The sequence below is a fragment of the Astyanax mexicanus genome, chromosome 11, assembly GCF_023375975.1.
Source record: "Astyanax mexicanus isolate ESR-SI-001 chromosome 11, AstMex3_surface, whole genome shotgun sequence".
In the NCBI taxonomy this organism is placed as follows: Eukaryota; Metazoa; Chordata; class Actinopteri; order Characiformes; family Acestrorhamphidae; genus Astyanax; species Astyanax mexicanus.
Window position 1 is genome coordinate 46,165,403 of NC_064418.1, and position 27,864 is coordinate 46,193,266.

The 27,864-nt window shown below is 40.8% G+C and overlaps 1 protein-coding gene across 1 annotated transcript in view; it reads right to left on the reverse strand.

The window, feature by feature from the left end:
• Window positions 1-27,184, reverse strand: part of znf804a (zinc finger protein 804A) — a 92,858-nt gene extending 65,674 nt beyond the window's left edge. Inside the window, exon 1 of the mRNA XM_007233764.4 lies at window positions 25,044-27,184. Coding sequence (XP_007233826.3) covers window positions 25,044-25,157 — 114 coding nt within the window. The 5' untranslated portion in view covers window positions 25,158-27,184. The remainder of the gene's footprint in view (window positions 1-25,043) is intronic.
• Window positions 27,185-27,864: the final 680 nt, after the last annotated feature.

Below are 27,864 nucleotides of genomic sequence, written 5' to 3' on the forward strand. Positions count from 1 at the left end.
AGAAAAGTGTAAAGAAGTGACGAGAAAAGCAGAGAAGACAAGAGACAAGAATAGAAGCAATGAGATGTGGAGAGAAGCGGAGAAGAGACGAGACAAGATGAGACAAAGAGAGAAGCAAATGAGAAGAGAAGAGAAGAGATAATAAATGTGCTGCGAGTGAATGTGGGTCTATAGGTCGGGTCCGGTCGGTTCTGGTCGGTGTGGGTGGATACAGAGTGCTGGTCAGTGAGTGGGGCAGTTAGCGGGTGGGGTAGTGGAGCCGGGCAGGGGGAAAGTGATGGGTAATGGAATGCCAGCTCTCACTGAGACAATGGCCAATCTGCTCACCGCTGTGCCAGAGCCAATCCCCATCACCATAGAAATCAATAGCAGCTCCAGCCTCCTTCCTGTACTGTGGTCATTCATCTTTCACACCGAGCGATGTCACTTCCCCTGGCCCAGTTACAGTCTCTGAAATCCCAGTTAACCCTGTCCTGCCCCGCCTTCCTGACAGTGATCTGCTCAGACTCCGCCTGTCCCCTTTAAAAAGCCCTAAAGCCCTATTCATTTACTATAAATACAGTAAGTATACAGTATATACAGTAGTATATACTGTATACTTACTGTATTTATAGTAAATGAATGCTGAATTCATACAGACTACGAAGAAACAGATATATTTTAACAAATTAGACTGCAGTTCCTGCAGAAACTGCAAGTGTGATTCAAATGCAGCAATGATTCATGGCTGGTTGCTATGGTGTTGCTAAGTGTTTCCTAAGGTTTTGTCGCTAGATGGTTACTTAGGTGTTGCTAGGTGTTGCTAAGTGGTTACCATGTGGTTTCAAAGGTGTTGTTAAGTGCTTGCTAGGTGGTTGCTAAGTTGTTGCTATGGTATCTGTGTTAGTTGCTATGTTGTTTCTGCTAGGTGGATGCTGAGTAACATATTTGCATAAATTGCCTACTGCAATCACACTAATTATGTAGTAACTTAAACAAACTGCTTTAAACAAACCAAAAATTACTGGCTCTTACCTGAGGAGCTGTTAACTTGTGGTTTCTGAGGCTGGTAACTCTGATGAACTTATCCTGTGCAAGAGAAGGAACTCTTGCCCTTCCTTTTCTGGGGCGGTGCTGATGAGAGCCAGTTTCATCATGACATTTTTAACTGTCTTTGCAACAGCACTTGAGGATACTTTCAAATTTTTTGAAGCTTTTACAGATGAACTGACCTTCATTTATTAAAGTATTTTTTTCTTTTTTATTTAGTTGAGTAATTCTAGCCAATTAGAACATTACTCAAATAGGGCTATATACTATATATTAACTCAAACACGTTAAGAAGTAAGAAATTTAAGTTATTAACTCTTCAGCGCAGCTGTTAACTGAAAGCCTGAACAGAAAATCCAGCAGAGATGTGCAACTTCAAAGAATCTAAAATATAAAAACATATTCTGCTTTGTTTACTATTTACTATCTAATTACATGTTTTTTGTTATACTTTGAATGACTTTATATTAATCTACAATGCAGAAAACACTGCATTTAAGTTCTTTGTCCATAATTTCGACTGGTACTGTTGCAAAAATACTTGGAATAAATGTGTGGTATTATTTTAGGGCTACAGTATATCGCCCACCTTACTGTACTCTTACTGTATCACAATATATAACAATATACTGCTCTCAAACACATTAAGTTCATACATAAATTCAAGTAATTAACTCTTGATGAGTTCAGCACAGCTGTTAACTGAAAGCCTGGATTCCAGGTGACGCTACCTCATAAAACTGACTGACAAAATCTAGACAAGATGTGCAACTTCAAAGAATCTAAAATGAAAAAAAAAACATATTCTTCTTTGTTTACTATTTACTATCTAATAACATGTTCAGAAAACAATGAATTTAAGGTTTTTGTCCAAAATGTCGACTGGTACTCTTGCAAAAATACTTGTATAACAATGTAGTGAATATATCTTAAGCCCTGCATTGTGTTAGGTATTGTATCACCATGTTCCAGCCAGCCAGCAGCTCTAGTTTAAAGGGTTAATGAGTAAAATACAGCCTTTGTTCTCTCGTCTGCTGAACACTGAGTGCTTTACGAGGAGAATCTATCAGCCGGAGGAGGATTGTCGGGGCCGGGCCGTGAGAGAGGGGCTATAACAGGCGTTATTTAGATACCGGGCTGCAGGAGAGGCGGGGAATTGAAAGGCTGCAGACGGTGGAATGGAAGAGGAGAGGAAGTGAATTGATGGGTTGCGGAGCGAGCGGCGGATGCTGGGAAACCCATTTCCCTCCCGTATCAGACCCTCTCCTGCCACAGAGCGAGACCACCACGGCAAATATGCTCGGCTGCTCTATTTCTGCACGCCGCAGCCGAAGAGCTCCTGCACGGGGGAGCGCTCGGCCCCCGCTTCATATTCATACGCCGGCTGTGAGGAGACACATGCTGCTGTAAACACAATCAGACCTCCATTCTCCTCGCCTGCACGCCTGTCCGCCCGAGGAGCAGCTGAACGCTGAGATCTGCGGGTCGCTGGAGGACGCTCGGAGGTTCTCACCTCGACTAGAGCTGACATTCAGATCCAACCGTCTATTAAACCCAGTTTAACCCGAGCCCAGACCTCTCCACCCGAGCTACTGACTGTATTTACACTACAACAACAAAACCTACCGTACGAGTTCCTTAAGGGCTTCTGTTCAACACACACTCCTAACCCTGCGTCTGTGTGATCCAGTCAGATTTAGGCGTGTTCTCTCTTTAAAAATCATGAATTTAATCTGATTATAATGGGATTTCATTAATGGGATTCCACGTAGAGAAAATGAAAAATTGCAAATGTATTTTGATAATTTTCATAAAATGTAAAGAAAGAGACAAAAGAGAGAGGAGAATGATGTAAAAGTGAGGAATAGAAAAGAGAGGAGAGAGAGAGGAGAAAGAGAAGCTAGAGAGAAAAGCAACAGAGAGGAGAAGTAGGAGAAAAAAGAGAAAAAAGCAGAGAGAAAAGAGAAAGAGAGGTAAGAGAGAGAGAGAGAAAAAGAGAAGTGACAGAAGCTAGAGAGAGACTTGAGAGAGAGGAAAGAAAGTGGAGAAAAAAAGAAAGAAGTGAGAGAGAGAAGCAGGAGAGAGAAATAGAGAGAGAGAGATAAATGAGAGAAGGCAGAGAGAGAAATGAGAGAGAGGAGAAAAATTGAGAGAGACAGAAAGAGAGAGAAGCAAGAGAGAGAAAAAGATTAAGAGAAATTAGAGAAGCTAGAGAGAGAGGAGAGAAAGTGGGGAGAAAGAGAGAAAAAGGCAAAAGGCAAGAGAGAGAGAGAAAGAAAGGAAAGAAAAAAGAGAGAAAAAAGAGAATGTTGGTGTCTCTGTTCAAAAATGGCTGACAAAATAATTATTATAAGGTTATAAAATGTAATTAAATATAATTACAGGTAAAGTGTGGGGCTGTTGGGTTCTCTGTGGTTGTAGGGGGTATAAAGCCCCTCAGTCTGGGGCTGTTGGGTTCTCTGTGGCTGTAGGGGGTATAAAGCCCCTCAGTCTGGGGCTGTTGGGTTCTCTGCACTTCTCAGTATAAAGTTCTCCAGTACAGTTAGATTCTGTTACAGCAGTAAAGGAGGACCAGCTCCGGACCAAAACCCCGAATCTCACTTCCACAATCCTCAGGCCAGTCAGAGCAGCTTGTTAACAGTATCAGATCAGCTGCAGGCGGCGGTGTGAGTGGAGCGTGACCCGGCCGCCCGCCGCTGCTGATTGGTCAGGGGCTGTTAGGTGGCAGGAGGTGTGGAGTAGGTGAGGGAGTCAGGCGGTGCGTATCGAGCAGGTCTTTAATCAGACATCGGCGCCCAGCCGCTCCCCTCACATCCGACCCAAATGTCACCGGTTTCAGTCTGGCAGAATCTCCACGCTGTAAATGTCACACCTCCCAAAATCAACATTAATAAGCACCATGATCAATAATACAGCACACACACCCCGCATTAATTAACCACTAGCTCCATCAGAGAGAGAGAGAGAGAGAGAGAGAGAGAGAGAGTGTGTGTGTTTGTCATTGACAGGATGTCAGTAAAATGCTCTAAACACTGAAAACAGATCAGATACCAATAAGAAAGAAACAAAGACAAATAGACAGAATGAGAAAAAAACAGAAAACTTATAGAGAAATATGGAGAAAAGAGAGCCATAGAGAGAAAATATATAGAGATAAATAGGAAGAGAATAGAGAGAAAACATATAGAGAGTAATAAGGAGAGAAGAGAGAGAGATAGAGAAGTAATTTAGAGAAAAATAGAGAGAAAATGTATTGAGAAAAATAAGGAGAGAAGAGGGAGAAATATACTGTAGTGTAAATATGAATAGAAAAAGAGAGAGAGAAGAGAGAGAAAATATAGAGGAAGAAATATGGAGAGAAGTGAGAGAAATCAAGAGAGAAATAGGGGAGAACAGATAAAAAGAAAATATAGAGTGAGAAATCAAGAAGAATAGAGAGAAAATACAGAGAGAAGAATAGAGGTCAAATATAGGAGAGAAGAGAGTGAGATAAAGAGAAAATATAAATAGAGAAATCAAGAGAAGAGTGAGAAATGCAAAGAAATATATAGAGAGAAATAAAGAGAGAGAAGTGAAAAAAGAGTGATAAATTCAGAGAGAAATTGAGAGAAATAAAAAAACAATGAGAATGGAAGATGAGAACAGACACATAAAAGAGAGAAATCAATTCATATTGCTTTGGCATGAACTCGCAGACCAGTGTTTTTTTTTTTTCATTCACAGGATAATATTTCATAATTGGTAGAAGGTAAAACTTCATCATCAACATACATACTGTTGTCCCATGACTTTTGGCATCTCTATGCATCTTCAGCTTTAATGAGAGACAGAGGGCCGGTGCTGAGTGTGTATCAGTCTGGGATCAGCTGTGTGTAGAGCTCTGAGAGAGAGAGAGTGTCTGGCTGAGAGTCTGATGGTATCTCTCTCTCTCTCTCTCTCTCTCTTTCTCTGTCTGTCTCTCTCTCTCTCTCTTTTCTCTCGCTTTAAACACTCAGTGGAGTGAGGAGGGAGGGTTTAAGGTTATGAGCTGATTTAGAGACGCTGTTCTGCTTTTATGACACACACATTCAGCTACTGTGCTTCACTTCAGTGTTTTTGTATTCAACACGCACACACACACACACACACACACACACACACACACACACACAGTCTCTGCCTCATAATCCCGGACCCGCTCAGCTGGCCGCTTTATTACCCGGCTCTGTTTTTATGTGTGTGAGTTTAAGGCTGGGAGAGTTCATTGCTGTTTATTGCTGCTGTTCCTCAGAGATGAAGTGTGTTAGGGTTGGGCTCCAGAGCCTCCGCCAGCACCGAAGGGGAACACAGGGCCTGGACCAGCGCCAGCAACACCTTTCACATGTACCTATCCTCGCTGGCCACTTTATCAGAAACCCCTACAATGCAGACTCACAGGTTGCTGGTGCACAGTTCACATTCAGAAGATGACTGTGTTCAAATATCAGTTCCGTCAATTCAATTTCTAACTAGATTCCATTTGGTGCCAACCAATCATAACCAAGCCCAGCCAATCCAACACATTCTTACCCAGGCACACTTATTTCCATCTATGCCCCACCAGTACTATTAAGGCCTTCCTAGGCCCAACCATTACCATTCCATGCCAAACCATAACTTTCAAGGTCTACCTAGACCCACTGAGTTCCATCAAGGTCTACCCAGACCCACCCAATGCCATCAAGGCCTACCCTGGCTCAACTATTACCATCAAGGCCTATCCACGAAATGCCACCAAGGCCTATCTAGATCTGCCCAATGCCATTAATCTTATCTAGACCCATGTATAACTGTCAAAGCCTCTCCAGACCCATTCAATGCCATCAAGGCCAACCCTTGCCCAACCATTACCATCAAAGCTTTTCTAGACCCATGCATTACTATTAAAGCTATCCAAGCCCAGCCATTATCCATCTAGGCCTACCCAGACCTACCTAATGCCATCAAGGTGTACCCTGGCTCAACTATTAACATCATGGCCTATCTCGACCAACCCAATGCCATCAAAGCTTACCTAGACCCATGCATTACCATCAAAGCCTATCCAAACCCATCCAATATCATTAAGGCCTACCCAGGCCCAACCATTACCATCACAGCTGATCTAGACCCATGCATTACCATTAAAGCCTATTTAGGCCCAACCATTATCCATCTAGGCCTACCCAGACCTACCTAATGGCATCAAGGTGTACCCTGGCCCAACTATTACCATATTACCATCAAGGCCTATCTTGACCAACCCAATGCCATCAAAGCTTACCTAGACCCATGCATTACCATCAAAGCCTATCCAATTCCATCCAATGCCATTAAGGCCTACCTAGGCCCAACTATTACCATCAAGGCCTACCCAGACCTACCCAATGCCACTAAGGTCTACTCAATCCCAACTATTACCATCAAGGACTACCCAGACCCGTCAAACACAATCAATTTCTAACCAGGACCACCTAATCCAATTCAGTTTTTTTTCCAAATCAGTCAGAATCAACCAGACCCATCCAATTCCAGCCAAACTAGACTACCCACTTCTAACCAATTCCAGGTACCATCCAGACATACCCACAAGCACCAAGACCAACCCAGTATAATCAAACCCTACTCAATTCCACCTAGACCCACCTAACCCTCTTCTTTTGTGACGTGCACAGACTCACCAGACCCAAGAAGGACCACTCAGGTTCAACCAATCCCAATGCAAAGAAATGTATATATAAAAAATAAACATTTTTGTTGAGTTGTACTGGTTCTAAATAGAAGCATAACTCTCACTTTATTACATTTGATGTCTGGTTTGTTTTGACAGATCAGACTGATCAGACTCAGTGTCCTCAGCCTGTCAGATTAGCCTCCAGTCTGATCTGCCGTTGTTTTGGGCTCTTCAGTGTGGCAGCAGATAGCATCTCCTCCTGTTTCTGTCTGAGCCGGGCACTCTGATTAATAATGAATGTGTGGTCAGCCCTGCTGTAGCACTCGCGGCTGATACGGTAAAAAGCTGATCGGATCTGCTGTTTCTGATCGCCTCAATCACACACACACACACTCACACACACACTTTACAACACCCTGCTACCTTACACCTAACTGCTACACTGCAGATACGCTGTGTTTCTACAGGTTTTAACTGAACCAGAACCAGAGGCAGAATCACTGTTATGTACAAGCTTTACTGAGTGATGACAAACCGATGTTACAATTTCTACCAGTAATTTCAGCTCCGGACTCTATTGCCCAGAATGCACCACATACATAGATCACTCATTTGCTCTCTCACATGACTGTTTTCACATGACAATCACCTGAGTAATGATTTCACCTGTTCACCTCACCGTATGTACCCAGTCACTTTCCTCACTCAAAACCGAGTATTAGATTTGGTTCCATTCATCTGTACAAAGCTTTTATTTAACCTGCATGTTGTTTATTCTGTGTACAACAAAAAAATTTGATTAATTTACTGCAATTTTCGCCTCGCCCTCTGATACTTCCTTGCTATGTTTTGACCTGGACTGTCTCACTCCCCTGGTAGGTTTGTATTTTGGTTTTCATCCTACTTGTTTTTGACCACGCTTTTGGATTAAAGCATCCTCATTTTTTCTGCACTTGTCTCATCTCTGCCATTTGATCCATAACCACACGACTATTATCAGCCCATCCTCCACATTTATCACTTCTCACTTTCTGACCACAACATCAATACTGTCCAAATATTGCTGAGAGAGTGGACCAATCCCAGTGTAGTTATTGAATCATTCATAGTAGATACTGGCAAAATTCATAATAGATGCTGAACTATTCCTAGTAAATAAAGAACAGTTCATGATAAATCCTGAGGAGTTCATACTAGATACTGAAAAGTTTATACCAGATACTGAACAATTTACAATGGAAAATAACTGGATAATAATAAATACTGAATAATTCATAAATGTTACTGAATTGTTCACAGTGGAAATTCAATAATTCACAGTGGATACTAAATTGTTCATAATGAATAATTAATAGTAGCTACTGAACAACTTAACGTGAATCATTTATTGTACATACAGAATAGTTAAAATTAAATAATGAATCATTAATTTTGCAATATAAACTAAAACATTTAAATCAGTTAACAAACAGTTAGTAGAAAATTATGGATAATTCATAGCGGATACTAAATAATGTGTAGTAGATGTTGAATAGCTGGTGGTGAGTACTGGATAATTCATAGCGGATAGTGAATAATGTGTAGTAGATGTTGAATAGCTGGTGGTGAGTACTGGATAATTCATAGTGCATACTAAATAATGTGTAGTAGATGTTGAATAGTTGGTGGTGAGTACTGGATAATTCATAGCGGGTAGTGAATAATGTGTAGTAGATGTTGAATAGTTCATAGTGGATACTGAATAATGTGTAGTAGATGTTGAATAGCCGGTTGGTGAGTACTGGATAATTCATAGCGGATACTGAATAATGTGTAGTAGATGTTGAATAGCTGGTGGTGAGTACTGGATAATTCATAGCGGATACTGAATAATGTGTAGTAGATGTTGAATAGCTGGTGGTGAGTACTGGATAATTCATAGCGGATAGTGAATAATGTGTAGTAGATGTTGAATAGTTCATAGTGGGTAGTGAATAATGTGTAGTAGATGTTGAATAGTTGGTGGTGAGTACTGGATAATTCATAGCGGATAGTGAATAATGTGTAGTAGATGTTGAATACTTGGTGGTGAGTACTGGATAATTCATAGCGGATAGTGAATAATGTGTAGTAGATGTTGAATAGTTCATAGTGGATACTGAATAATGTGTAGTAGATGTTGAATAGCTGGTGGTGAGTACTGGATAATTCATAGCGGATACTGAATAATGTGTAGTAGATGTTGAATAGCTAGTGGAGTACTGGATAATTCATAGTGGATCCTGAATAATGTGTAGAAAATATTGAATAGTTCATAGTGGGTAGTGAATAATGTGTAGTAGATGTTGAATAGTTGGTGGTGAGTACTGGATAATTCATAGCGGATAGTGAATAATGTGTAGTAGATGTTGAATAGTTGGTGGTGAGTACTGGCAAATTCATAGCGGGTAGTGAATAATGTGTAGTAGATGTTGAATACTTGGTGGTGAGTACTGGATAATTCATAGCGGATAGTGAATAATGTGTAGTAGATGTTGAATAGTTCATAGTGGATACTGAATAATGTGTAGTAGATGTTGAATAGCTGGTGGTGAGTACTGGATAATTCATAGCGGATACTGAATAATGTGTAGTAGATGTTGAATAGCTGGTGGTGAGTACTGGATAATTCATAGCGGATACTGAATAATGTGTAGTAGATGTTGAATAGCTGGTGGTGAGTACTGGATAATTCATAGTGGATACTGAATAATGTGTAGAAAATATTGAATAGTTCATAGTGGGTAGTGAATAATGTGTAGTAGATGTTGAATAGTTGGTGGTGAGTACTGGATAATTCATAGCGGATAGTGAATAATGTGTAGTAGATGTTGAATACTTGGTGGTGAGTACTGGATAATTCATAGCGGATAGTGAATAATGTGTAGTAGATGTTGAATAGTTCATAGTGGATACTGAATAATGTGTAGTAGATGTTGAATAGCTGGTGGTGAGTACTGGATAATTCATAGCGGATACTGAATAATGTGTAGTAGATGTTGAATAGCTAGTGGAGTACTGGATAATTCATAGTGGATCCTGAATAATGTGTAGAAAATATTGAATAGTTCATAGTGGGTAGTGAATAATGTGTAGTAGATGTTGAATAGTTGGTGGTGAGTACTGGATAATTCATAGCGGATAGTGAATAATGTGTAGTAGATGTTGAATAGTTGGTGGTGAGTACTGGCAAATTCATAGCGGGTAGTGAATAATGTGTAGTAGATGTTGAATACTTGGTGGTGAGTACTGGATAATTCATAGCGGATAGTGAATAATGTGTAGTAGATGTTGAATAGTTCATAGTGGATACTGAATAATGTGTAGTAGATGTTGAATAGCTGGTGGTGAGTACTGGATAATTCATAGCGGATACTGAATAATGTGTAGTAGATGTTGAATAGCTGGTGGTGAGTACTGGATAATTCATAGCGGATACTGAATAATGTGTAGTAGATGTTGAATAGCTGGTGGTGAGTACTGGATAATTCATAGTGGATCCTGAATAATGTGTAGAAAATATTGAATAGTTCATAGTGGGTAGTGAATAATGTGTAGTAGATGTTGAATAGTTGGTGGTGAGTACTGGATAATTCATAGTGGATAGTGAATAATGTGTAGTAGATGGTGAATAGCTGGTGGTGAGTACTGGATAATTCATAGCGGATAGTGAATAATGTGTAGTAGATGGTGAATAGCTGGTGGTGAGTACTGGATAATTCATAGCGGATAGTGAATAATGTGTAGTAGATGGTGAATAGCTGGTGGTGAGTACTGGATAATTCATAGCGGATAGTGAATAATGTGTAGTAGATGGTGAATAGCTGGTGGTGAGTACTGGATAATTCATAGCGGATAGTGAATAATGTGTAGTAGATGGTGAATAGCTGGTGGTGAGTACTGGATAATTCATAGCGGATAGTGAATAATGTGTAGTAGATGTTAAACAGTTGGTGGTGAGTACTGGATAATTCATAGCGGGTGTTGAATAATGAGGCTGAGGATTAGGAGCTGAAGAGTTTAATGGGTTTAAAGCTGCTGATTGTTTGAGTGGGTTTGGGAGGCTGGAGTTATTGTGTGAATCAGAAAGAGCAGAGCTGTGGGACTCCGGGAACAGCAGCAGCTCCCAACGCCTGAGCCGGAGCACAATCCACGTATCTCCCCCCGGAGCCCTGCGGACCCAAATTGAACAGAACCCCCCCCCCACCCCCCCTCACTGCCTTACAGAACAGAACCACCCCCCACCCACTTAATGCCTCTCAGAACAGACTCTTTCACTATAAACCACATATAAACCCACAGCACGGTTCTCCCAACTATGAGGACTTATACCAAAGGGGTAAAAAGTATCTCCATTCATTACTCTGTATTTAGAAGTATAGATACTAGAGATTAAAATACTTCTGTAGAGGCTGAAGAATCAACTCAATTTTTTTTTACTCTTTAAGTAAAACATTTTTTTAAAAAGTACTGGTTTCAAAACTACTTAAAGTATAAAAGTAAAAGTTATGCAAAATGAAAAAAAAAAATGAAGCCATTAAGGACAAAAGCTTAGGCCACGCCCACAGAGTCCTATAGTGCACCACCCCCTCCTTAAAACACATTTTTTTTTCTAAAAGCTATAATGAATATAATGTTCTATTATTATATAATTTGGGATGCACTAGACTCCTCCCTAGTGTTTCAGCTGCATACATGCCCTATTGTAAATGAATGTATTTTAGTAGAATGCAAATATATTAAAGCTTTTAAAGCTTAATTGGATGTTTGGAAAACTGGAGTTCTCTTGAGTCTCTGCACGGATCATCTTCATACTAGGCTACATACGTCTGCTATGTTCTTGCTGGAGTGTGTGTGTGTGTGTGTTTGGGGGGGGGGGGGGGGGCGTGCGGCGTGCAGGTGTGATGGATCACAGTATAAACCAATAGGGAGTCGGAATGGTATATGTTTATTCTTTTGTACATCCAATCACAATCAGATTCACTCTATCTGGATGGAGAGATTTATCTGGATAGGGGTTTTATTGAACGACAAGAAGCCGGAATGAAAACTGAAATGAAATAGGAGTAATGAGGCTATTTTTAAAAGTGTAAGGAGTAGAAAGTTCAGATGATTGTGTGAAAATGTAAGAAGTAGACATAAAAAGTATTTTTTAACTTAATTTCTTCTTAAGTAAGGTAACAAAGTATTTGTACTTCCTTACTGCATTACTTGAATCCTTTATACAGAACTCTTGTTCAGTAATATAACCAGCTATACACAATCAATTTGTCCATCATACACAACACACACACACACACTGTCAGATTCAATAAGAATGCCGATGCATGTGCACATATGGTAATAAATTGCTTTTTACACACACATATACACACACACACACACACACAGATTGTCTTCTCCTCTATAAAGCCATGCTGCTGTAATTTACACTGATCCATCTCTCTCTTATACTCTCTCTCTCTCTCTCTCTCTCTCTCTCTCTCTCGTGCTGACGCTGCAGTGTTAGAGAGCTGTATCTGCTGCTGTTGTTTCAGACGGAGATTAAACGCCGGGCCTGAGGAAGATAAATCCCACCGATCTGCTCAGAAATCAATGCTTCATCAGAGAGAGAATGCTAATGAGGCTGGACGCACTGACCACAGGCAGCGTGCCGAACCTTCTGAAGCTCGGCGTGATCCTCACACTCGCCGTGTTTCACTAAGTGATGAACTAATCCAGCCTATTCCACAAAATAAAGAAATAAACTACAGCCAGAGCGGCTTCAGCTCACTGACACAGAGCTCCACCCATTCATTTATAACAGTTTAAGAATCATTTTATGCACTTTTTACTTAACGTCCTTCCATCTGTCCTTCCATCTATTCATCTATCCCTCCTTCCATCACTCCTTCCATTCATCTATCCATCTATCCATCCATCCTACCATCCATCTATCATACATCAATCCACCCCTTTTAGATTCTTCAAAGTAGCACCTCTTGCTTGGATGACAGCTTTTCCCATCTTGGCATTTTCTTTTCTTCCATCCATCCATCTATCCCTCCTTCTATCCATCCATTCAACATCCATCTAACCATTCATCCATCCTCCTATCCATCCGTTCATTTCTCCCTCCATCCATGTATCCATCCATCTATCTATCCATCCCTCCTCCCATCCATCCCTCCTTACATCCATCCATTCATCCATCCATCCATCCATCTATCCATCAATTTCAGATTCTTTAAAGTAGCACCTCTTGCTTAGATGATAGCTTTGCACATCTTGAGTTATCCCCTCTATTCATCTATCCATTCATCCATCTTTCCATCCATCTATCCATCCAACCATCCATTCATCCTTCCTTCCATCCATCCATCCATCCATCCATCCATCCATCCAGTCATCCCTCCTTCCATCCATCAATCCACCCATCCATCCATCAATCCACCCATCCATCCATCCATCCATGCATCCATCCATCCATCCATCCATCCATCCATAATTTTAGATGGATTAGCACCTCTTGTTTAGATTAGACAGTTTTGCACATCTTGGCTGGATTTTCTCAGTCAGTTTTATGAGGTAGAGTCTCCTGGAATTTCAGTTAACAGCTGTGCTGAACTCATCAAGAGTTAATTACTTGAATTTCTTGTCTCTTAATAAAGTGTTTAAGAGCATCAGTTGTAAAGTAGTGAAGAGGTAGACTTACAGGTATACAGTGAATAGTGAATATTTGAGCAATGATCTAATCCAGATTATGGCAATAACTACTCAACTAAGTAAAGAAAAATATATATACTATAAGAAACAATGGTCAGTCAATCTGAAGCATTTCAAGAACTTTGAAAGTTTCCTCAAGTGTAGTCACAAAGATCATCATACGGGATGATGGAACTGGCTCTTATCAGGAAAGCCACAGGAAAGGAAGACTAAGAGTTACCTCTCTTACACTGGATAAGCAGCATGATTAGCATCATGGGGTATAAACTCCATTGCTTGTTATCTACATTAGCCTCCGGTGCTAATTGTTTGGAAACAGAAAGAGCATTTCCAGTTTATTATACCTGATTTATTACAACTGCTACAAACTTAGCCTGTAAGTTTCTGCTCGTCATTTCCCCCGAAGTGTTTTTAGAGCATCTTTCTGTATTAATATGCGAGAATAATTAAAGCGGATCAAATATGCAAATGTTTTATTCAGTAAAAGTAAACAGTTAGTTTTGCTCCGAGCCTCCCTCAGAAACTTAGCCAGAAAAAGTCAACACTGTGTTTGTGTGTGTGTGTGTGTGCGCTATCTATATTTGGACTGTGTTATTTTTAAGCTAAGCTTTAGACAGCATTTGCTTTAGTACAGAGATTTCACACATGCTATAGCTAATGGTATCTAAAACTCCATTTAGAAAGTAGGTGAATAGCCATTACAGATTTTAAAAGCTCTTTAGGAATGCTAACGCTATAAAAGCTAATACCATAAGCTGTGTAAAAGCACTGTAGTAATGCTAACACTATAGTGAGTATAAAAGTGTTGGAGAATGCTACATATATTATTCTATAAATAGATAGAGCTCTGGAAAAAAAATAAAAGACCACTTCAGTTTTTTTTTTCCTGATTTTGCTATTTATAGGTTTATGTTTGAGTAAAATGAACACTGTTGTTTTATTCTATAAACTACAATGAGAAATGAGAAAAGATGCAGAGCTTTAGACCTCAAGAAGTTATTTGGTGGAATAAACCTGTTTTTTAATCACAGTCACTGGAGTGTTTTCTCGTAAAATCTTACAGCACTTCATGCTTTCCTCTGCTGACAACTTTTATGGAGATGCGGATTTCATTTTCCAGCAGGACTTGGCACACTGCCCACACTGTAGCCAAAAGTACCAATTGGTCTTATATAATATTCTAATTTTCTGAGACACTGATTTTTGGGTTTTCATTGACTGTAAGCCATAGTCATCAACAATAGAAGAAATAAACATTTTCACGTTTTGAACTGAGTTACTGAAATAAAGCGACTTTAAGATGATATTCTATTTTTTTAAAGATTAATTATTATTAGTATAAGTGGTCGGCTGCTGCACCGGACGTTCCAACACAAAGTAATCAAACATGGCTCCTTCTTGTCGTCATGCAGAATAACATTCATAAAGGTGGTGTGCTAATGCTAATGCTAATGAATATGGATTATACTCTGAGATAATTTTAATGCTGTATCCCTATTTAAATTAATACAGCCCAAATATGTGGCTTAACACACACACACACACACACACACACACACTTTCTTCTTTCTCTCCAGCACTGACCTGATGCTCACTCACAAACAGCACCTCTGACACACACACACACACACACACACACACAAACACACACATGGTAAATGAACTATAGAGTAAACCCCAGCCATGGACTCAAATATGTTTGAGACACAAACACACTGACATGATCAAACACTCTTCACCACACACACACACACACACACACTACTTACTGCAGGGCTGCTCTTAGTTTAGGAAGGAGATAAATATTTATAAGGGCTTTGTGTGTGTGTGATGGGAGAGAGTAGACAGAGAGAGAGAGAGTGAGTGTGTGTGTGTGTGTGTGTGTGTGTGTGTGTGTTTCTGTGTGTGTGTGTTTCTGTGTGTGTGTGTGTGTGTGTGTGTGTGTGTGTGTAATAGAGCTGGTGTTTCTGCTGAACTTTTGTGCTTCAGTTGAGCTCTGTTTATACAGTCTGAGAGGTCAGCAGAACACACACACACACACACACACACACACACTCACACACACACACACACACACACACACACACACACACACAGAAACACATACACACACACACAGGGTGTTTTGCCAGTGGCATCATGTGCTTTTCAAAACTGGACCAAGAAGAGCATGTTGAACAGGGGATAAGGTGGAAAAGGTGGAGGTGGTGGAAGAGGTAAAACAGAGAGAGGGTAGAAGATGCAGAAAGTAAAGGTGAAACAAGTGGAGAGATAGTAAAGGTGGAACAGGTGGAGATAGTAAAGGTGGAATAGGTGGAGATAGTAAAGGTGGAACAGGTGGAGATGGAAAAGAAGAAGAAGACAGAACTGAAGGAGAAGGTAAATGGGAGGTGGTGGAAAAGATAGAACAGGTGGCACAAGGAATAAGGCAGAGAAAATAGAAAGAACGGGTGGAGCAGGAGAGGGGGTAGAACAGGTGATGGTGGTGTAGATGTTGGGAAGGTGGGGAGAAAGGAGGAAGGTGGAGAAGAAAGAAAGATAGAGGAGATGGTAATAAAGAGAGTAGAGAAGTTAAAACTAAAGGTGGAGAAAGTAAAGATGGAAAACAGGTGGAGATGCTAGAGAAGTTAGAAAATATAGAGGTGGTGGAGGTGTAAAAGTTGGAACAGGTGGAGAGGCGAAGAAGAGGGATGAGCTGGAGAAGGAAGAACAGATAGGTGGAGGAGGTGGAGCAGGTAGAAGTGTTGTAGGAAGTTTATTTTTATGTTTTGCTCTATTTTCCTTTTTCTCCTCTGTTTATTTTTAAGGCCACTGTTATTTTTAAGCCGCCGTGCTCTCGGTCGGGCTATCGACCCTCGTTCACCCCCGGCCAATCACAGGCCACGCTGTGCCGTCACCGAGCGCCCGGCCTCGGCCTCAGCCTCTGTCACCATGGCAACGTCTTGCCAACACAGCACTTCCGAAACCCCATTCAAGACAGACGGGGGACGGGAGTCAATAGGCACTCGTGTACCTACAGAGCCTTTGTGCCTCTGCGTAAGTGCGTTACTGTGTGTGTGTGTGTGTTGACTCCGTCCCGGGGCACAGGGCCGGGCTGGAAGTGGCGGAGCTGCTGGGAAATGGAGGCTCACGGTCGGTCTCAGCGGGTCAGGGGCGGATGCTGAACGCTGTGAGAGGAAATCGATGTGTCGGCTGGACTCGGGCCGGCGGTGTGCATATTCACACCCATTATAGAAAACAGAGGGCGAGAGACCTCCTCTCTCTACAGCCTCACCGCTCCCTCACCGCTCTCTCACCGCTCTCTCACCATCTCACAGCCTTCACAAACTTTAAAGCCTTTACTCACCAATCAGCTTCCAGCAGAACATAATTACAAAACAACTCTCAGGAACAAGAGAACAGAGTGCTGGCATTAAAAGAATACTTTTGTTGTAGTAAAACATGATAAAAAGTACTTACCTTCTCCCACAGCTTCCTGAGATACAGTAATTTTGTGCTTTTTGCCCAGCACTTGCCCAGCGGCCTTATAGGGTCATATTTTGCCCTGATAAATCACTTTTTCCACCATTATCCAGCTCAAAGTAGCTCCACACCTCTGTGCTAGAATCCGGAGAGCCCTGACATTTAAAATGAGGCATTAATAACTTAAAACGTGCACAAGAAGCTTATTAAAAACCTCTATTTACAACCCATAACGCGAGCTTTTAGCTCCAAGCGCCGCCATCACTGTACTGATAATGACATAGACATATATACATAGACTCTGCATCTATGTTATTATCAGTTCAGTGATGGTGGCACTTGGAGCCAAAGCTAACATTATAGGATGTAAACAGTGCTTCTTAATAAGCTTCTTGTGCACTTTTTAAGTTATTAATGCCTCATTTTAAATGTCAGGGCTCTACAGATCCTAGCAAGGAGGTGTTTAGCTACATTGAGCTGAATAACGGTGCCCCAATATAATAAAATATGCCCCAATACAGCCACCATACAGAGTGCTGGGCAAAAAGTACAAAATGACTCAGAAAGCTGTAGGAGAGCAGCAGAGTGCTATACAACAAAGAAAATAAAAAAAATAGCAAAGCTAATACAAAATAGACTGCTTTAAAAATGCTGCTATTATCATGATGACAATTTTTTTTATTTTATGATTGCATGTGATACAATATGGCTTTCTACAGTCAATGGGTCAGTATGGGTAGATGAATAGATGTAGGGATGGATGGATGGATGGATGGATGGATCTTGCAGTAACAATATTCTTGGGTCTATAAACAACATTGTGTTTAATGTATTATTAGTTTACCCCAGTGTGATACACAGCTTTATTTAGAGCAGCAGGTTGAGAGCTGAAGTACTACAGTCTACAGTGAAGCTCCCGCCCACAGGAGCAGAGCTACAGTATGAAAACAGCAGGGCTAATATTACCACCCCAATCTGTTTCATTCACTGAACTGAGAGGCTAATAGCGCCTCGTTCTCGGCTCTCTGCATTTATTTACAGGTAAAAACACATTAAAATCTCACACTCCACCCACCCAGCCCTGGCACTGAACACACTCAGAATTTACACTGCTTCTGTAGTAGCGTTTAACCAACACGCTGCTCACTGCCACTTATTAACACTCATTAAAATAGACTTTATACTGCTTTTGCTGGAATAACTGTCTCTACTGTGCTGGAAAGGCTTTCTATTGAATACTAAATATTTTACAACATTGCTGTGAGGATCTGATTGATTACATTGATTGCAAAAAGACCAGTGTGTGGCACTTTAGAGCCAGTATGAATCAATCCTCAACATATTGATGAGTCAAATATAAAGCTGTTTTATATTCGGCTCTGGAAAAAAATCCCAAATAAAAATATTGGCATTTAGAGCATTTATTTGCAGAAAATAACAAAAAGGATGCATAGCTTTCAGACATCAAATAATGCAAAAAAAAAAAAAAAAAAAACAGTTCATAAATCAATATTTGGTGGAATAACCCTGGTTTGTAAACATAGTTTTTTTTTCATGCATATTGGCATGTTCTCCTCCACCAGTCTTACACACTGCTTTTGGATAACTTTATGCCTTTTGCAAAAATTCAAACAGTTCATCTTGGTTTGATGACTTGTGATCACCCATCTTCTTCCTCTTGATTATATTCCAGAGCTTTTCTATTTGGTAAAATAAAAAAAAAATCATAATTTTTGGTCTCTTATTTTCTTTATTATCTGCTTCAGAGAGTACTATTCTATTTGCAGTACCTTTCAGTCACAGAGAATAGACAAGCTGGGTATGTGTTTGTGCATTTGCACAAACTGCTGTGTCAGCAAAGGGTGAGCCTAAATTTCTGCTTCATGTTCTAAATAACAGCAATAACAGCCATTTAGGTTCAGAAAAAAGTGTTAAGATTAGCACCATGCTAATTTCAAGCGAAAAATAAGCTATTTGCCTCATAGCTCCAGTGGCTAAAGCTAACATAGTAAAGATATAAACCATATCCAATCTAACTAACTACATTTGTAGTAAAGAATGAAACTATCGCTTTAAATATCTTTGGCAGCAAGAGCTTAGCCCCCCACCAATCACACCCCCCCACCCCCACCACCCAGACCGCAGGCCTGCTGCAAAAACCGCTCACACAGCCGCACTCATCTCTAATTACACAGATGGATTTCACTGAGTGGATTGCAATTACAATAAATGCATGTCCACTGTAGCATAAGGATGACCACAGGTCTCTCTCTCTCTCTCTCTCTCTCTCTCTCTCTTTCTCACCACTCATTTCTCTTTCATTCTTTTCTTTATTCTTCTTTCCAGTCCCTTGTTTTTATCCCTTATGCATTGTATACTGAAGACTGCCTTAGACTGCCTTGACTTCCAAACTTCCTCAACGTCTGCCATATAGTTTGACTTGATAGGTTGGTTGTCTTTTAGGTTGATTTACAGACTGCCTTAAATATTGACTAACAGGCTGCCTCATACATTAACTTACAGTCTGCCTGATTGGTTGACATGCAGACAGTCTTATCAGTAGACCTGCCATCTGCCTTATACATTGATATATAGACTGCTTTAACGTCTTAAAAGTCTTAAAACGTACTTTACAGTCAGTCTTACAGATTGACTTATAGACTGCCTTATAGTTTGCCATACAGTCTGCTTTATAGGCTGACTTACAGACTGTCTCAAGCGCTCTGATACAATCTCTGACAGACTGACCCCAGGCTGTTTCTCAGACACCTCACAGACTGCCTTACAGACTGTTCCACGGGTTGACCTGCATGCTGACAAACTCACAAACCTTACAAACATTAAATGCTGCCTTACAGTCTGCTTTATACACTAAAGGAATACCTTAAAAGGCTGCCTTAAAGACCACCTGAGACACTTCCACACAATCTGCCCCACAGACTGCCCCACAGACTGCCCCACAGGCTGCATCACAGGCTGCCTCAAAGACCAACCAAGACGCTTCCATGCAAACTGCTCAACAAACAGTCCCACAGGCTGGATCACAGAGTGCCCTACAGTTTGCCCAACAGCCTGCACCACAGACTGCCTCACAGGCTGCCTCAAAAACTAACCTAGACACTTCCATGCAAACTGCCCTACAGACTGCCCACAGGCTGCCTCACAGAGTGCGCTACAGACTGCACTACAGGCTGCTTCAAAGACCAACCAAGACACTTCTATACAAACTGCCCCACAGACTGCCCTACAGACTGCCCTATAGGCAGCCCCATAGACAGCACCACAGACTTCCTCACAGGTTGCCTCAGAGACCAACCTAGACACTTCCATGCAAACTGCCTCACAGACTGCCTCAAAGACCATCCTAGACACTTTCATGAAAACTGCCACACAGACTGCCCCACAGACTTCCCCAAAGGCTGCCTCAAAGACGGATTTAGACACTTCCACACAAACTGCCCCACAGACTGCAACACAGACTCCCTCACAGATATTTAGTTTACAGTGATTTCAAAGTAATACATCACACTACAACACCTGTAGCCGTCCCTCACCTACCGATTTGTAGGTGTGTGTGCTATTTGTGTGTGTGTGGTATGTGTGTGTGTGTGTGTGTGTGTGTGTGGTACTGATGGCACAGTTACAGTGTGATCGTGAGAAAGCAGAGCAGATCCCTGTCACTCCACCCCTCCACCGCCCCACCAGCAAAACGCTTCAATATTTCATACCCCAATCATTTCTGATTCTTTTGAGAGGTTCTCTGTTCTGCTACTGCTCACAGACAGACGCCTAGAACAGGGAGTAATACAGCCGAGAGAGAGAGAGAGAGAGAGAGAGAGAGAGAGAGAGACAGAGAGAGAGAGAGAGTAAAAGAGGGAATGGACTTTTGCATTAACAAGCTTCAGAAAGATGCTTCCTTTCAGGATCTTGAGTATTTTAATTAAATTACACTGTAACACACACACACACACTCTCACACACACTCTCACACACACACACACACACACACACACAAAGCCCTTTAATTTGGGAGTGTAATCTGTGCAAACAGAGCAGCGGAAGGGAAAAATCTCGCCCTCAAAGTCATTATAAAAACCAACTCTCAGTGTTTCCTCCCTCTCTCGCTTTAATTTCCCCACTGTGGTGGCCTACATTCACCACCGCCTTACACACGCCTGCCTCAGAGTGTGTGTGTGTGTGTGTGTGTCTGTTGTGGTGTGTTATGAAGTGTGTGTTTGTGTGTGTTGAAGCAGAAGCAGGATGGAGGATTATTCAGAGGCTGTAACTGTAAGTGTGTGTGTGTGTGTGTGTGTTTGGACTAAACCCCAGGCCATCGCTTATGGCGTGTGTGTAGAGATTAGTGCTGTCCCCATCCATCTGCTAGGAATTTAGGCACATTCCTCTATCTGTATGTGTGTATGTGTGTGTGTGTGTGTGTGTTTGTGTGTGTGTGTGTGTGTGTGTCCACATGCTGCTCTTGCAATGCAAACTTACACTATTTCAAATAATTTAACTGCAGTACAGGATGAGTGGCACTCTGGGAGATAATACCACACAAATCTACTTGTTTCTATTGGCCATTTATTTATATTGGCCATTTTATTAATTTATTATTAGTTTCTGGCAATATACTGTATACTCTGAAAAAGTATTTTGATAAATGGTATTATTTTAATTACAATAGCATTTTATAGCACTGATATTACCCTCTTTTAGATATTATGATGGGAATATAATAATATTTAAATCTCTCAAATATATAGAACGTAACTAAAATTGCTATGGTGGTTGTGAGATACTAATGTATTTAGTCCTGAGTACTGAATTCTGAGTACTAAGTACTGAACACTAAGTTGTGAATACTGTGTTTTAAGTGATGAGTACTAAACACTGAGTTGTGAGTACTAGGTTCTAAGTGCTGAGTACTGAACACAAAGCACTAAGCACTGGGTACTGAATGGTGAGTACGGAGTGCAGAGTACTGAATGCTGAGTACTAAGTACTGAACACTGAGATGTGAATACTGGGTTTTGAGTTCTGAGTACCGAATACTGAAAATCGAGTTGAAAGTACTGGGTTCTGAGTACTAAACACTAAGCACTGGGTACTGAATCCTTATAATGGAGTGCTGAGAACTGAATGCTGAGTACTAAGTACTGAACACTGAGTTGTGAGTACTGGGTACTGAGTACTGAACCCAAAGCGCTAAGCACTGAGTACCGGGTACTGAATGGTGAGTACGGAGTGCTGAGAACTGAATGCTGAGCACTAAGTACTGAACACTGAGATGTGAATATTGGGTTTTGAGTGCTGAGTACTGAATACTGAACATTGAGTTTTGAGTACTGGGTTCTGAGTACTGAACCCAAAGCGCTAAGCACTGAGTACCGGGTACTGAATCCTGATAATGGAGTGCTGAGAACTGAATGCTGAGTACTAAGTACTGAACACTGAGTGGTGAGTACTGGGTACTGAGTACTGAACCCAAAGTGCTAAGCACTGGGTACTGAATGGTAAGTATGGAGTACTGAACACTGATTTAAGAGTACAGGGTTCTAAGGGGTTGGGCTGTGAGTGAACGTGCCTTGGCTGGGCGCTAGCCTGTGCTAAGCTAATGCTGCTGCTGCTGGTGGAGGCATTGATTTAAAAAGGCCGTGCTGTTACCACAAATATCAGCACGGTTAGAACACTTCTCAACCAATCAGATTGCGAGGTCGGAACTAACTGTTGTATAAAAGCAAATACATAACAAAAGCATGTGTTTATATAACCCCTAATGTCACGGGAGCCAAACACAGGATAAACAAATGCAGATACAAAACATTTTGTTCATTAACTACAGGAAACAGCTGATAATGACTGTCTGAAGTAGACATGGTCAGTATCAGAACAACAGCATAAATAAACAACATACCAGAGAGGAAAAGGAGGTCATACACGTACATTTTCTGGGAACTGGAGTCTTTCTCAGGAAAAATAAAGTCATTGGCAATCAGACAGACGGTGACAGGACTGAGACCTAATATCTGAGACATTGATTTGGATTTGTCCAGTTGGAGTTTTTTTTTAAACAGGATATTAGCCATAATTATTAAAACGGGGGAGGGATACGTATGCGCAATATTTAGGGTGTAGAACAAGAAAAAATAGTCCCCAAGGGGACAGGAAATATGGCATTGTGGCTTTTGTCTTTGTGTAATATACTCTCAGAAAAAGTTTGTTGTGAAAAACCCTATTGGTTTTATTTTAATTGCATGTTATAGCACTGATATTACACTCTTTTAAAGGGCAATGAACTTTTAATTATTGTGAATATTAAGACATGGGAAAGATAATACAAAAATAAGCAGATAATAACAAAAGCATGTGTTTATATAACCCCTAATGTCACGGGGGCCAAACACGGGATAAACAAATGCAGATACAAAACAGTTAGTTCATTAACTACAGGAAACAGCTGATAATGACTGTCTGAAGCAGACATGGTCAGTAACAGAACGACAGCATAAATAAACAAGCCAGAGAGTATCCAGGAAAAGGAGGTCATAGACGGATAATCAACAACAAGATAAAAAAGCAAGGAGCGATGGTCAAAAAGCAGAAGAAGTGTCGATAATAAACGAGAGCTAACAATAAACAAATAGGAAAAACAGCAAAAGGATTGGTAAAAAAGGAACAGAGCACAAAGAAAGCATGAGGTAGAAAAGATATACAAGATAGATTCAATACCGAGTGACTAGTGAATGAAAACAGAGGGTATTTATACTGAAGAGTCCCAAATCTAGAGGACTAAGTGCAGGTGCATTCTGGGAACTGTAGTCTTTCTCAGTGACAGGTCTGACTCCTAATATCTGAGACGTTGATTTGTCCAGATGGAGTTTTTTGAAAACGGGATATCAGACATATTATTAAAATGGGGAAAGGGAGACGTATTCGTGATATTTAGGGTGTAGAGAGGGGAGACAGGGTGTTTTTTTTTCCCTTTGGATAATATACTGTACTGTCAGAAAAAGTTGTAATAAACACTATTATTTGCATTTTAATATTTTTTAAAATTATAACACTGATATTACAATCCAGATTTCTCCTTTAATATATTCTGATTGTTTCAGTAGCATGAAATAATCTTTAAAGGTCTCATTCCATCATTTTTTTTTTTTTTTTTAACACTCTAGTTGTGTCTCTAGTCTAAATAAATGCCATGTGAGCAGTTTTTTTTGTAAAAAAAAAAATGATTGCCTCTAATTGGCTAACAGCACTGCAGCAGAGAACGCCTACCTGCTGCCTTTCCCCCCACAGTCAATTTTACAGCTCTTAAACTCAAAGGACAAAATGTTTTCAGAGATACAGCCTTAGTTATGAAGATATAGACGTTAAACTTCGCTTAACGTCAAACTCTTAGTGTCGCTTGGCCGCGAGGCTGAGGAGAAATGCTATCAATGCTGCAGTGAGAGCGCATAGGTCTCAGTAAAACACAGAATCAACCGGAGATCCGATTTAAACCTACAGTTTTACACTTACAGAAGATAGCTAACGGTAACTAGCTGTGCAAAAAGAAGCTGTAAGTTCCTCCTTAACTATTGAGACAGTTAAGGAGTGTCAGTTCTGCTGTAGCACGGGTTTAGCTCTGTCTCTGAACTCACTGGTTGACGTAGACACCATAACGTCTCTCTGATCAACTCGCATTTCTGAGGATTTTATTTTACTAGCTACTGCAGACAATAGGAGTTAAAGAACAGTTTTATGTGCAGCGTCATATACAACAGAGAGAGACCTATAGTATTTTAAAAAGAACAAGAAGAAATGGATTTTAGCAGAAGGAGACCTTTAAAATACAACAACATAATTTATCGCAATATCATTATTGTTAATAATGATATGTAATCATGTAAAGATATGTAATGTAATATTGTTATATTTATATTTTTTTAATAAAAAGCTTAATGGTCTTAATCTATGACTTAATGGTCGATAATCACACTCCTCCACTGCTTTGGTTTTGGGATGTAATGTTACGTTATAATGTAATGTGATAGATTTGTGCTTTTGATCATACTTATCAAACTGATTGAACCGTGAGGAGAATTGTGAAAGCTGGAGGAGTTCCAGGTCCTGTGCGAGAGCGAGTGTGAGCGGCGAGTGTGAGTGCGGTACTCACCAGGCTCTTGCTGCACAGCGGTCCTCTGAAGACTCCCTTGATGTTGCGGAAGTGTCCGTTGCTGAGGTGTGTGGAGCTGATGACGATGTAGTAGCACGCCATGTGGAAACCCATGCACACACACTCGCTCTCTCGCGCGCATATACACTCTCACACACTCTCGCGCACTCTCAAATCTGATGTGCGGGTAAGCAGCACACCTAGCAGTGTTGTAGTACAGAGCAGAGTGCGTCCTTTAATCACAGCCATCCAGCTAATCGCATTATAACACTGTGTTTATATGTTTTTATATTTATATAATTAGAAATATAAATATAGAGGTGCTGCTCAGATTACAGTGTAATTAAAATGTATTTAAATGCATCATCTGTGTTAACAGAGAAGACAATTTTGACAAGCCAAAAGTATTCAGACACAAAAAATAATAATAAAGAACATGCTCAGCAATTTTCCGTTGTTTTAAGAGTGTGATTAGAACACACTTTTAGAATGCGCAATGCGTAAATGCATTACTGCATTATCCGTGTTAAAGAAGCTTGCACGATTTTTTGTGCATGTGCCGAAAGTATTTAGACACGTGTGTATGTTGTGCAAATGTAAAAGTGTGAAAGTGATGTGCAGCTACACAAACTGACACAAAGTGATGTGCACTGTTTGTGTTTTTAAGCACAATTTCTATCAAAGCACAAATTAGTGCTTTTAGTTCAATTGCAATAAACAGAAAATAACACGCATGTTTTAAATGAGCTAAAAACTAATATAACAAAAGTATTCGGACAAAACAAAGTGTTTATCGAGTGTCAAGGAAGCCCAAATGTGAAAAAGCTATGTGCCTAAACCAAACACTTTTTTCTAATTTCTGATTTTTTTTTTAACCTTTTTTAGAAGTTTTAGCACATCTTATGTCAAAAGTATTTGGACACTTTGCAGCTACAACACAAAAGTGATGTGTGTTGCTCAAAAACAACAAGTCAGTGTGAGAGTTTTTTTTTTTTTAAACACACTTATTTTTAGTTCTAATATTATCGCAACTCTTAGTGCATGTTGTCATATGATACCAAAAATATTTGGACACTTCTGACACTTCTACTTTAACACAAATGTGACTTTGTAAGTAGTGACAAACTTTACATTACATTGTTTGTGTTATATAAATGTAGCTCTACATTTTAGCATATGTTGTGTCGTAAATGTGAGTAAAATTGTGTGTTAAAAGAATTTGGACACTTTTAAACACACTATGTGCCAGTTCAATATTGTCGCAACTTTTGGCATTAGTTGTCATATGATACCAAAAGTAATTGGACACCAACGACTTCTAGTTTAACACAGCTAGTGATAGACTTCGCTCAGCTTGACTTGTTTTATAAGTGTAACTTTAAATCATGTGTCATAGGTGTGACTCAAATCAATTTTTTTTCATAAGTATTTGGACACTTTGCAACTACAACACAGAAGTTGTAGACGAGTGCGGCTGCATGGAAACACTTTGTCTGTAAGGTGTTTTTAGTTTTAGCACAGTTTTATCTTAATATCTCAAGTGTTGTTGTTGCAAGAGTGTCAAAGTATTTGGACACCACAGATGTGTGTGTATTTTAATCGAATTGCATGCAACGTGATTTTTTTTTTTAGCACATCTGGATTAAGAGTGATTGTCGAGATGTCTCTCACACACACACACACACACTCTCTCTCTCACACACACACACTCACAAACAGTTTCCAGCACTCACGAGCAGAAGTCCAGTTTGTGTTCTCAGCTCGTGGGCGAGGGTGTGAGCGCGCGCCCTGCGCGTATCCGAACCGAACAGAGCCAAGTCGAATCGAGCCTCGCCTCGCGCGCCTTTACTCCCAGATCCTCCTTTAATGTTCTGTCGCGCACAGTCGCGTGCCGCTACGGTCCGCGCGCCGCTCAGTGCGCGCTGCTGCTGCTGCTGCGCTCCGCGGTGTGCGTGTTGTCTCCACCGCGCGCGGGCTGCTGTGCGGGGTGCTGTACGGTGTGCGCGCGCGTGTGTGCGGGGCGCATGCTGCTGCTTCTGCTGTGTTAGAGCCGGGCGCTCCGCTCCGCTCAGCCAATAGAGAGCTCGCGCTCCGTGTGCACGCGCAGCGCCGCTGATGAACAGACTGAGACTGCATCTATATCTCTCCCTCTCTCTCTCAAACACACACACACACACACGCTCGCGCGTGCACACACACACAGCGCTTGTCCACATCCACTGAGTCAGCCTGTACAGCTCTCAGCCAATCAGCGTTTAGCATCTCTCTCACTTTCTCCACCATCTCTCTCTTCCACTTTCTTCACACCTCTCTCACCCATCCTTCTCTCTCTCTTACACTCTCACTATACCTCTCTCACCCATGTTCCACTCTCACTATACCTCTCTCACCCATTTCTCTCTCTCTCTTATACTCTCACTATACATCTCTCACATCTTCCACTCTCACTATACCTCTCTCACCCATTTCTCTCTTTCTCTCTTATACTCTATACATCTCTCTCACATTTTTCACTCTCACTATACCTCTCTCTCTCGTTCTCTCTCTCTCTCTCTCTCTCTCTTATACTATAACTCTCTCGCATCTTCCGCTATCACTATACATCTCTCACTCATCTCACTCTCCCTCTCTCTCTTTCTCTCTCTCTCTTATACTATAACTATAACTCTCTCCCATCTTCCACTCTCACTATACCTCTCTTACCTCTCTCAGCCATCTCTCTCTCTCTCTCTCTCTCTCTCTCTCTCTCTCTTTCTGTCTCTCTTATTCTATAACTCTCTTCCATCTTCCGCTCTCAATATACCTCTCCCACCCATCTTCC